At 43.7% G+C, this 12,697-nt stretch overlaps 1 protein-coding gene across 1 annotated transcript in view; it reads left to right on the top strand.

Annotated features, from left to right (window-relative positions):
- ANKFN1 (ankyrin repeat and fibronectin type III domain containing 1) overlaps positions 1-12,697 on the top strand; it is a 188,511-nt gene that overhangs the window by 117,192 nt on the left and 58,622 nt on the right. The window contains exons 9-11 of the mRNA XM_060252504.1: positions 2,620-2,719; positions 6,246-6,378; positions 8,524-8,640. Coding sequence (XP_060108487.1) covers positions 2,620-2,719; positions 6,246-6,378; positions 8,524-8,640 — 350 coding nt within the window. The remainder of the gene's footprint in view (positions 1-2,619; positions 2,720-6,245; positions 6,379-8,523; positions 8,641-12,697) is intronic.

Below are 12,697 nucleotides of genomic sequence, written 5' to 3'. Positions count from 1 at the left end.
CAGTCAGATTCTTCATTTTAGTATGACAGTTTAGGAGAAATCTCCTCTTCAGGAACTATCCAGAGAACTGGCAGTAAAATAAGGTTTTGTTTTCCTCCTCCAGCACAGAGAGGTGAAAAACTGACAGCAGTTTCAAATTTAATCTGGATCCTCATGCAAGTGTCATTTCTCCAGCCAAAATAAGCAGGCTCAGCAAAACTAAGCAATCAGCCTCTCGCCAGTTTCAGTAGCTTCTATCTAGTTAATCTTTCTTCCCACAACAAGCAGGCAGAGCAGAGGTCTATCTGCAATTGAAATGTTTGCATACTGCCTTTTCTGCTACACTACACTCCAGACAGCCAACGGAGAATGAAATCCACCTGATAGCAGTAAAATGCAGTAATAAAACCATCACAATTAAACAAGCAATCTGAAGAAAACAGCCAAAAGCAATGGGTCAGAGATTAAAACAAACCTTTAACCCCTGCCAAATGCACCCCAGAAATAACCTTTACAAGATGTTGAGGTGTGAAGTAGCAGATAAGCTTCTGAGCAGAGAAATTTCTAGAGCACAGTACAATACAGCGTATTAAACTGCAATATGTATTCCATCCCATTCCACCCCCCACCCCCACCTCCCAAAAAAATACATGAAACAAGTAGAACTAGGAGAACAGTTCCACTTAGCAGCCAAGCCTCTCTGCTGGGTCTCTTCCCCACCTGCTTCCCTCTCTGCAGGAGACAGGAAAACTAAAACCCATTACTCGGGGAGTTCTGTAAAAGGGGGAATATAGGGTTGCCTGGTCTGTATTGGAAAATACCTGGAGACTTTGGGGATGGAGCTGGGAGATGGCAGGGTTTGGGGAGGGGAGGGGCCTCAGCTTGGTACAATGGCCATAGAGTCCACCCTCCAAAGTAGCCATTTTTTCCAGGGGAACTGATCTCTGCCAGCTGGATCTCAGTTGTAAAAGCAGGAGATCCCCAGGCCTCACCTGGAGGCTGGCAACCCTAGGGCATCTATATTCCACCTGCATACTGTTGAGGAGGTGGCAAGACCTTATCAGCTAGAGCCAACTATGTTCTGCCAGTGGTTGAGCAGCTGAGCCAATGAGAAAGTGTTTAGGGGTATCACTGTCCTGTGCTCTCTGCCAGCTCTTCTAATTGAACTAGTTGCCACTTCTGTGCTATGCCAAGGCTACAAGGCTCTCACCTGTTCCACCACCCCTTTTGCAGTAGCAAAGAGGTAATGGGGCGGGAGGTACAGATGGTGATACCCCATTCCCCTGGTCTCCATGGCCCCTGCTTCTGCTGGCCTTCTAAGAGTTGGGAGACAAAGCCCCAGGTCATACTCTCTCCTGCCACAAATGTCATTGACACTTCTGCAAGTGGCTTCAGCTTTGTAAATTAGCCCAGAGCATGTTATGAGGTACTAGAAACACATTTTCAGATTCAAAAGCAATCACAATACTCACTGGGTTAGACATTTCTAGCAAATCTCCTCAAGAAAAAAGAAATAAATTTCAGGAGGATGACAGCAGTAGGTAACAAAGCCCTTCACTCTACTCCTCTTCTCCAGGACAGATGAGATCCTCCTTTCTGTTCTTTACATGGATGTTAATTAATACTCCCTCTAAGCTGTGGAGTCTTGTGAACAAAAATTCTACTTCATGAGCTACAGGTATTAAAGTTGTGGACTACAGCAGAAATTAGTTTGCTCTGGGGCCATTTTTCCTGAGTTAAGACAAAAATGTGCGAGCTGGAGGCTAAAAAACTGTGAGCTAACTCACACTAACTCAGCTTAAAGGAAACATTGGTGTTATCAGGAATTTTTTTCTATTGGAGTTAAAGGGGCTATGGGGGAGGATCCTAAAGATCAAGAACACTCTGCATGTTGGAATGCAGAACTGTAATTTGGCCTTCCAATTTTTTTTTAACATTAAACGAGACATAATTAACTGGGGGTCTCCAGATCTGATTTAAGCAGTGGCAGTAGGATGGTACCAGGTCATACCTCTTTCTGCCTGCATCATTTCTCTCCTTCTGAAGTTGCTGTTAGTCTTGCAGGAAGTTAATGGCACCCCCCCCCCAAAAAAAAAAATTCACTTGCTTTGTAGGTGTGCCAGTTTGACATTCCTGGATAATTTGGGAGGTGGAGTCTGGGGATGGTGGGCTTTGGTGAGCAGAGAGATCTCAGCAGGGCTCACCCACAGAGTTCACCTTCCAAAGCAGCCATTGTTTCCTGATCTCTATAGTCTGGAGATCAGTTGTAAATTAGGGAGAGCTTCTGATGGGGTTTCCAGGTCTGTGTTGGAAAATACCTGGAGACTATGGGGGTGGATCCAGGAGAGGGTGGGGTTTGGGGAGGGGCATGGTGCAATGTTTTAAAAGCGGGAGATCTCCAAGTTGCACCTGGAGGCTGACCACCCTAGCTCCAGACCCTGCCTGGAAGTTAGCAGCTATAGATGTTTGACTCGCTATCCCCTTGTTTTCATCAGTGTAAAATACATGCCATGATGATTCCAGTGGAGTAGCCATCATGGCCTTAGCAAAGATACATTGTGTGTTTCTATTAAACCACATTTCATTTCTTCCTTTCTTTTTTGTTTCCTCCCTCCCTCATTTCTTTTTTTCTTTCTCCAGAGAGTTCTAAACTGCAGAATGCTGGTCGTAAACAGTCTGTCTCAAGAAGCCTGAAGCATCTCTTTCATTCTTCAAACAAGTTTGTGAAGACTTTGAAACGGTATGTTTGATGCACTAGACCACCAATCATGCCTCTGAAATCCTCATTACAAAGCTCAACCCAGAAACTGTGTGTGGCTGGTAGTTGGAAGGCATCTCTGTTCAGGATATCTGAGGTCCTTTTCCTGAATCTTCAGCATTCTTTTTAATAATCTCTGAGGGGGGAGTGGTTCAGTTACAGTTAGAATCTATACTATAGGAGGCGTCCAATAAATTGTTCCTCCCAACATTCTGCTCAAAAAGTTTAAAGGCACAAACATTGAGACATTTTTAAATTCAGTTACGTTTTATTAAAATAATTTATTAATTAAAAGACTTTGAGGATGTCCTCTTCAAAGTTTTGTCCTTTTCAGTCCTATTGAAATAGAGAGAGACAGAGGCACATGCTTTATTCTTCCATTTAAATGAGTGGGACTTAAAGATGCTGGATCGTGTCCTTCAACATGCAGCAAGATCCTACATAGAAATGCCTTGCTTACAGGTTTCTAGAATTGCCTGGGTGGCCACTGTTGGAATTAGATTGCTAGTCTATATGGGCCTAGGCCTAGGGTTGCCAACCTCCGGGTGAGGCCTGGGTATTTCCTGGAATTAAAACTGATTTCCAAACTACAGAAGTCAGTTCCCCCTGGAGAAAATGGCTGCTTTGAAGGGTGGACTCTATGAAGGAATGGGTTCGGAAACAAAAATTGCCCTGGAGCAAGTCCAGCTAAGTGCAGCCTGCTGTGCTGCAAGCCAGAACTGTAGGGCCCCTCAGTTTAGTAATCTAACAATGTGCATTAGCTCCCTCATTTCATTGTTCTCCAAACTGGAAGCAGTGCAGGAGACAAGAGGTGAGCTGACGCAAACTGCCATGGCTGATGAGAGATCTGGGCCAAATGGTGGCACTTGAGGTTTGAGCAGGGGCCTGGCTCAGCTTGCCCCTGGCCTCCAGTGGCCCTCTGCACTGATCTGGTTAGCACAGGCTAGCCCAGACTCATCAGATCTCGAAAACTAAGCACAGTTGGCCTTGGCTAGTATTTGGAAGGGTGTCCTCCAAGGAATACCAAGGGGGAGGTGGGGTGGCATATACCCCTTGCCTGGGGCGCCAAAAACCCTGGCACTGGCCCTGATCACAGTCAATTCAGTCCAAAGAATAGAAGAACAGAAATGCCTCAGTTAGCCTCCTAAAATGCCCCCCATAACATGCTTGTTTGGCTTTTTCTAGGGATGGAGTTCCACAAATATGGTACCTCATAGGGTTTCCAGCCTTAGGCTGCAAAACAACAAGAGATATATCCAGAATGAAGGGGCCTTGGCAGCAATGTCACAGTGTCACAATGACATCAGTTCCAACATAGCCTAGAAGAGATATCATCACGTTGTCAGTGATTCTGCAGTCTTCAGACAAAACTCTATGGTTTGACCAAAAAATCTTGAGTGAATGCTAGAATGTCACCTGATGTCACTTCTAGGTCATGCTGGAAGTGATTCATGGTATTGAGTAATGCCAGTTGCCCCCTCCCCAATTTCTCCAACTATTTTTGTCTGTCAGCGCGGGGTGGGAAGTCTTGCATCAAAGGAAAAGACCTGATCTCTGAGGTACACCATAGATAGTACCCTGCTCTACATGGCCATCATGGACTAGATGGCCATGGACTAGACAAAGGAAAAAGGCTTTTCCTGATGAACTCTGGAGATAAGGAAGCTCATGAGGGAACAGGCATACTATTTAAAACACCCAGAGCCTCCAGTGAATTAAAAGTTTCAATAAATGCACGTCATGGATTTGTTCATAGACAGACAGACAGGTAGTCAATATTTCTTAGGAAACTCACCCTTCCAATTTCCCCTGGTGAAGACATTCTTAAAAAGATCTGTAAAACAGAATAGTTAGCAGCAAATGCTTTCCAGGAGCTGGTTCTTCTGTTGCCCTACAATGAAAGCTATTCATAGTCACAAGTCAATTAGCTTTAAAAAATAGGTATAAAACAACATTAATGCTTGTTTACCAGCATATCCAGTTTTGAGACTCCTTAACATTTTTGGCTGTCCTTTCTGACCCAATTTAACCTCCCTCCCTCTGCATCGTGATGCGTTGGTCTTCATGAATGAAAGTTACACAGGCTAGATTATGTCTTCTTTCATCACTGAGAGTGTTCAGTTTGTTTTCTTCTTCTTTGTATTTTCGTAAGACGTTGGTTCTTTCCAGAGAGCTCCCTGAGGGTTCTTCAATTCACTGAATCCACTGATTAATGTATGTAACTAATTGCAAATGTAAATATTTAAAAGGAATGAATTTTGTGTAAACAGTTTTGAAGATCTGTTGGACAAAATGATGGTCTGATGCAAGTCCAAAAGAGCCCATCGATTCAGGTGGTCTTCAGGCTGAACCATATTGCTTTAAATCAAGTACTCCTAGGGGTTATGTCAATGGTTTTCAAACTGTGTTCTGGAGAACCCTTAGATGTTTATTGGGACTCTGCAGCAAGAATAAAATAGTCATATTTAACACTGCTATAGTGCTTCCAATGTTTAAAGCATTTCTACATAATTGCGGTAATCCTTGTGACAGTCCAATAAAATAGGCTGCTATTATTATTATTCCCATATTGCAGATTAGGTTCTTCAGTGAAAGGATTAAGCTTTTCTGAAAAATATCCTGCCTGCTGAATCCTGGTTTTTCTCCTACAATATGTAGCTGCAGAGGGAATGTCCAGTGTCATTTAGAGCCTGTTTTATTTATTCTCTAAGATAGTTAGAATTAGATTCATGAAGGAAGTCAGATGCAGCTTTTCCTCTCATTATGACCACAAGAGCATTATTACTGGTTTTTGAAAAAATAAAAATAAATGCCCTTGACAGTGGAACAGGAGGTGAAAAGCTGGGGCTTCTTTATGCACTTTAAGACCGAATACATCTGGCAACTCTTCGTTAGTAAATTCCTGAAGTTTTCTGAGTGGAGCTTGGAGAGGTTGGCGTTTGGGAAAAGGATGGACCATTTCCAGGGGAACAGATCTCTGTGGCTAGGAGATCTTCAGAGTCCACCTGGAGGTTGACAACCTAAGCAATTCTATGGCAGCTAGAATACATCCAGAATCTTCTTCCACACACAGAGGTTCCAAACATCCACTCAGAGGTTCCTCTGTTAAACAAGCCTGTGAGGAAAAGTAGAAAGTTTGAAAAGCAAACAACTACTGATTTGATTGCCAATGTCAAGAAGATACGAATCGTATATTGCTACTCATCCAGTAGAAGTACAAAAAACCCCAAACCCGGGCATCTTAGGTTTTTTTATTTGAACAGACAAAGCAGTGTCAAGCACCTACTTTTACAAAGCTATTTTATGGCAGACAGGGGGAAAAAATCAATAATAATGACTTTTTTGGAAGATTCTTCTCTGGTTCAACAAATTGATTTCTATTGTTTAAATCATTTACAAAGACAGATTAGACTAAAGTAATGATGCCTTCTGCCTTGGCTGTACAAATTTCTGATCTTCCCAGAACACCTCTCTAAATAACTGTTTCCTTACTCCTTTCTGGTTCCAGAGGGCTCTACTTAGCTGTGATATTTTACTACAAAGACAACATGTTAGTAACCAATGAAGATCAGATCCCCATTGTGGAAATTGATGACTCTCACACCAGCTCCATTATGCAAGATTTTCTCTGGTTCACAAAGGTATGGTAGCAACCTTGTCATTTTCCCATATGACCAGGGCTGTAGCCAGCAGTGGGGCACTGGGGGAGGTGTCCCCTATAGAATCTGCAGAACCACCACCCAATCTTCCCCAATTGACCCTTTCAGAGAAAAATTCTATTACCTTACATGTGACTGAATTTCTCCTCTGGAGGCTGCATCAGAGCCTGCCCACAAATTGCCCCAGAGCACAATAATTTATGCATTAGCTTACAACTTTAATGCCAATAGCTCACAAAATACAATTTTTGCTCACAAGACTCTGCAGCTTAGAGTGAATATTGCCTGTGAAGTAGTAGTAGAAAAGATTAATGTCAGTTCTGCAAGGCAGAGTGTGTAGCCAGGCTCAGCTTCAAGAAGGAAAACAACTGAAAGACAGAAGATGATAATGAGGCTTGTATGGTTAAAACCAAACCAGATTCAGATTTGTATGTTCAGTCTGCTGTAGTTAGGATTGCAAACTGTTGGAAGGCACAAATTTGGCATAGGGTGTGTCTGGTGGGATCAGTGGGTTGGATCCTAAGACGGAAGGCACTAATGAATCTTTCCCCTTTTCCTGGCAGCCCTTTTCAACCCCAAGAAATTTGCTTCTGGTGTGGGGGAAAAATCAGCCTTCCTGTTTCTTCAGTCAATAAAGACTTTGTCTTGGATCTAGCTCATGATCTTATAAGACTGTGTGATAGCATTCTGGGCCAAGGCATTAACTAGTATATCAGGTTTGAGCAAAGTACAGACCATTTGACTCAGATTAAACCTTTGGTTTGGAATGAAATGATAGCGCTTTTTTGTTCAGTTTTGGAAGGGATTAAAACCTGCCTAGGTCTTTTGGGACCTGATGAAAGATATTTAAACATTGTTATTTCTCAAGATCTTAACATACAGGAATGCGGAGGCCTTGAACCCATGGGTTGGGACTCTCAGTTGGGTTATGTAGCCTCACCTGGTGGGTCATGAGCCCCTCTAGAGTGACCATGGTCTCAGTACTCTTTTGAAAGGATCTGCTGCTAGTGGCCTTGCATTGAGGCCACCGCCCTCCTGTTTCTCTCTGCACACTAAGAGAGAAGCTGGACGGTAAGGTGAAGTCACTCAGATGTGAAGAAGATTCTTCCATGACTTTGGCCCTTGGCTTGCTCCTCACTATGGTATACATCCTGCTACTTGGCTTGTGTTTCCTGTACCTGGCCATCTTGCTCTGCTGCTCACTGTCCTAAGCTTGTCACTGGTTGTAACCCCAGTTTCCCTCCTTCTTCTCCCATGACTCTGATATCATGTGAATTCCTGCCCTATATTTTAGATCAGTGGGTCTAATGTTCAGAAAGTCTCTGGTCTTGAAAGGTTGAAGACTACTGCTGTAATGTACGATTTATTTATTATTATTTATGTGTTATATTTATGAATCACCCAATCCCCACAGCTGTTGGGCTCTAGGTGATGTACAGTGCTATAGAAATAATACAATCATAAAATATAATACGTTAGTTTAAAATTCAGTGGCAAAATTTGCACATCCCTCCCGCTTCCAGCCTGTGGGAACCTCGTGGATGTGGAGGAGAGGAATTGGATCAGACAGAGGGGCAGAGAGCAAGGGAAGAGTGCCAGCCATAATGTAAACTATTGCTGCCCTCAATTAAATACCTAACATACCCTGCGGAATTCCATAAGGGCCCTGATGTTATTTGGCAGAGAATTCCACCAGGTTGGGGCCAGGACCAAAAAGGCTCTGGTCCTGGACGAGGACAGCCAGATATTCTCTAGGGCTGGGGATCACCAGCAAGTTGTTACCTGAAGATCATAGTGGAGAACATCTTCTTTTCTCATAGTTTTTGGTGGGTACTGTATTGGTCTGAAGTAATAGAACAAAGTTTGGATCCAGTGGCACCTTTAAAACCAGCAAAGTTTAATTCTGGGTATAAGCTCTTGTGTGTATGTGCACATGAATATCGGAATTAAATAATGGTGCGCAGATGGATTATGAGAGGCGCATGCTGTTTACGGTTGTTATGCCACACACACCTTGCACTCACAGCATTGTAACTCATAGAAATGTGAAAAAGAACAACAGCTACTTTTGAAAGCCAGATGCAATCATTTGCTCTCTCACTCCTATTAATGCCCTGTATTTTGCAGCTATCTTGTATGTGGGATGACATCAGATGGCTGAGGCAGAACATGTCTGTCTCCATGTCCTCATCCACAGCACTCCAAGCCAGGCAGAAGATGCTTGCTGCAACAGCTCAGTTACAGGTTAGTGTTAACACATATGTTTCAGCAGCAGACTTTTGGCACCTTTATGGCCCCAGAGGGAAGGAGCTGCCAGCTGTCCTCTGCTTCAGCACTTCCCACTGGTTTATCTTTGCGGAATGGGGGGGAGAAGGTGTTATCATCTGCTACAAACTGAATAGTATGGTCCAACACACCAGTTAGAGGTCAACAAACCCTGAAGTTGGAAGAAAGCAGCAGTAAAGGACTGAAATGTGACACAACACATAAACAGCTGGACTGATTCCCCACTAACCTTGTTCCGGTCTCATGCTTCTCTTCTCCAGGGGCTTCCTTCCGATTTTGCACAAGCTACCCTCGGGGCTGCAACTTGCTCCACCTCTTTCACACAGCAAGCAAGATCCTCTAAAAATCAGTTTCTCCTTGCCACATGAAAGAGACGGAGCGAGTTGCAGCCTTGGGGCAGTTTGTGCGAAATCCAACTAAAGCCCCGCGGAGAAGAGGAGCATGAGACTGGGACAAGGCTAGTGGGGAATTGGTCCTGGTTTCCCCAGGAGCAGAAATTGAAAATTCCCATCATCCATGTTTGGTGAGGGCACACACTTAACTAAAGGTCAGTGATAACCAACTGAGAGCAGTCCAGTACACCAGGCAGGGAGGGAGAGCGGCCATGAGTGTGCTGCCCCTGCCCCTTGCCATTGCAGAGTGCAACTGTAAAGAGGAAGCAATTGCATGCATACACCCTCCCCATGACAAACAGTTTTCTTAAAGCAGTAGAGTAATCATGGGGAGGGGTTGTAGGCATGACCACTTTCTCTACATTTTGCAGGCAATCAGTCTCTTGGAGGTGAGGTAGGGGTGTGGTCAGCACAGTCATAACTTCTCTCCTTCACTGCATAGTAAGTGAATGCTCCAAGGAGCAGGGGAAGGTCATCTGTACCAGAAATTACATGGCCTGAATCTGATCTGCATGCAGGGCTTTTTTTAAAGCAGAAACGCACAGGAATGCAGTTCTGGCTGACTTGGCATCAGGAGTGTGGTCTAATATGCAAATGAGTTCCTGCTGGGCTTTTTCTACCAAAAAAGCCCTGTCTGCATCCCTCTTCTCACTTGATAGCAAGCCTGTAACTACAGAGGGCCCTCTGTCAAGGCCTCCCAACTCAGGGCACCTGACAGAGTGGAGCAGGATGGGAGGACAAGAGGCAGTCATGGAGGGTCTTTGTGTTCTTGCAGCCAGTTCAAAGCTGGCTGTGAAAGTAGGAAGACCTGGTCCAGGACGGGTGGGCAAGAGGGACGGATCTTCATGCTCTTGCAGCTGGCTTTGAAGCTGGCTGTGAAAGAAGGAAGATCAGGCTTGTTGGCCCCACCTCTCTCTCCCCTCCTGGTCAGCCAAATAGGAGGGAAGGGTGAGAGGTAGCAGCTGCAGTTAGTCTTTGTGTTCTTGCAACTGGCTTCAAAGCTGGCTGCAGAAGCACAAAGATGCAGCCCAGGCAGGACCTGCCTCTCTCTCCCCTCCTCCTTAGCTGAAAGGAAGGGAAGGCAAGAGGTGGCCACGAGTGCCCTCCAACTTCTAAAATTGCCGTGACCTAAACAATCCTGGCTATGCCCCTACTCAACAGGCCCTGCTCCGATCAAAAGGGCAACCCCAAGTAGTTCAGTGACAATGCAAAGGCCTCTGGAGCATTTTCTTATTTTGTCCAGGAGGGTCCGCTTTCCAGATATGCTCTCAGATTGGGCAGCCTGTCTCATTTTGATGTTGATGGGTATAAGGTGCTTTGGCTTACAAGGCTGAAGAAGTCTGCCATCTCTGCCTAGGCTATAATGGATTAAAAACAGGAAACCACCTAGCCCAGGGTCTCCAGAAGATTAGAGACCTGTCCTGAATCTCTAATTTGAAAGAAAAATGAACAGATAATAGATGTCCAGCAGACATTCCATAGTCATGAGCCTTTCTTGCCCTCTTCTCCTCCTTTTCTGTCCCCCATCTTGTGAATCAGGTAAATTTAGTCAGTATCAGGATCAAAGGTTGTGTTTTTTTAACTGAATTTTTTTATTGAATTGAATTCTATGGCAAACATTAACACTAATTATTAACCACCTTTTCCCATCAATCTACTATAACATTCATCCACATTTTACAATAGAAAACATTCTTCAATTAATCCACATAATAATTGATATACTAACCAAGACTATACTAACCAAGACTCATTTTCTATTCTGAATCTTATTATCTTATATCACCCATTAATTATCATTCAGTCCCTGCTCACATCTCCCCATCACCAAAAACCATTTCAGATCCTAGTAGCATTTATTCTTGGGGTCATGGAGTAACAGCAGTGTAAATCATTGGTTTGCAGTGGGGAGAAGAAAGGGGACAAAATCACTTTCTTCCTCTTATGTCAGGAGAGTTATGCTGGTGGAAGATGCAGGAATAGTAATTTTGTCCCCTCCCCATTTAGGATTGCCAGGTCTTACCTGGCTCTGAGTGGGAGACAGTGCAATGACATCACCCGGAAATGACATCATCATGCTGGGCATATCATGCAGGAAACACTCTAGCATCTGGGTAAAATAACCTTTATAGTGCCATAGAGTTTTTACCCAAATGCTAGAGCGTCCCCTGCACAACATGCCTGGCATGATGACATCACTTCTGGGTGACATGGTTGTGCTGGGCATGTTAAGCGCTAATGGAACTCTTTGGGGGTGGGGATCGCTCTGCTGACCAGCTCCATGCTGGTGGGTTGGGGGTTCCAAAACTGAAGAAACCCTGTCCCCCAGTGGAAGGCTGGGAACCCTATCCCCACTACAACCTACTGACCCAGATAGTTGCAGTGGGGACCCACATAGTTATTAGTCCACATTATTCATTCACACAGGTCACACAACCCTAGGGTCAGAAATGGTTGCTGAGGGAAGGGGAAATGTAGGGAAGACATACAACAGTCAGCACCTTTCACTGACAGATTACTGGATTCAATCCTTTAGTTATATACTTCTTTTTACAATTTGTATCCTGCAGTGAAATCCTTCTGGGCAGTATTTTGCTGATGTTTTATGGCATTCCCGTGCATGAATAAAACACCACTTCTTGATGCTACCATATATATAATCTCATAAAGTTAGCTTGTTCTGGCCATTTTTATTGTTTTATTTAATCAATATGTACCGGCAAAGTGAAGCAGGACTGGATAATGTACAATGGGATGATGTCAAAATATGGGACAAGTTTTTTATTTGCTTGTTTGTTTGTTTAACAACATTTCTGCCCCTTCTTTCTGCCCTTACTAAGGCCACAAAGATAGGTAGTCATGTTAGTTTGTAGAAGTAGAAAAGAGTAAAAGTCCAGTAGCACCTTAGAGATGATCAAAATATGTGGATGAGTATGAAATACCTGAAGAAATGAGCTGTGGCTCATGAACGCTACCTACCACAAATTTGTTAGTCTTTAAGGTGCTACTGGACTCCTACTCTTTTCTAGTGTCACCAAGGCAGCTTACAAATTAAAACATTCATAATAAAATCACATTTTGAAACCATTAAAGGCAACACCCCCTAAAAACCAAATACATCACTAAAACAATAAAAACCAAAGTTAAATACAAAAATCCCATAAAAGCAAAAATTTAAAACATTGAGTAGGAAGGAGGGAATACCAAACAAAACAAAAATTCTTAACTCACTGCCAAAAGAAGGGGACAGGCAAATCTCCCTGGGAACTATATTGGTTGGGCAGATTCACAAGAACAGCTCTTTGGCATTGTTGGCCTCAAACCATATAGTAGGGTTGCCAGATTCAGCTCAGGAAATATCTGAGGACTTTGGGGGTGCAGCTGGGAGACTTTGGGAGTGGATTCTGGAGACTTCCCCATTCCAAATAAATAGCAGTGCAGTTCCCCTGAATACAGTCTTCATTTCCTTGTCTTCTTTTTTGCTTTCAAGGGGTTCTCCAGCAGTTGCATTTCCAGTAAATGAAAGTGGATGCACAAATATACACTCCCAAAGCAGCCAAAATAATCAGTTTGCAAGCCCACACTTTTGTGATCTCACTGGGACAATTTATTCACAGGAGTTG

The sequence above is a fragment of the Heteronotia binoei genome, chromosome 13 (genome assembly GCF_032191835.1).
Source record: "Heteronotia binoei isolate CCM8104 ecotype False Entrance Well chromosome 13, APGP_CSIRO_Hbin_v1, whole genome shotgun sequence".
Taxonomy (NCBI): Eukaryota; Metazoa; Chordata; class Lepidosauria; order Squamata; family Gekkonidae; genus Heteronotia; species Heteronotia binoei.
Note: the sequence above shows the minus strand (reverse complement) of the source record. Positions and strands in the feature narration are given on the sequence as shown.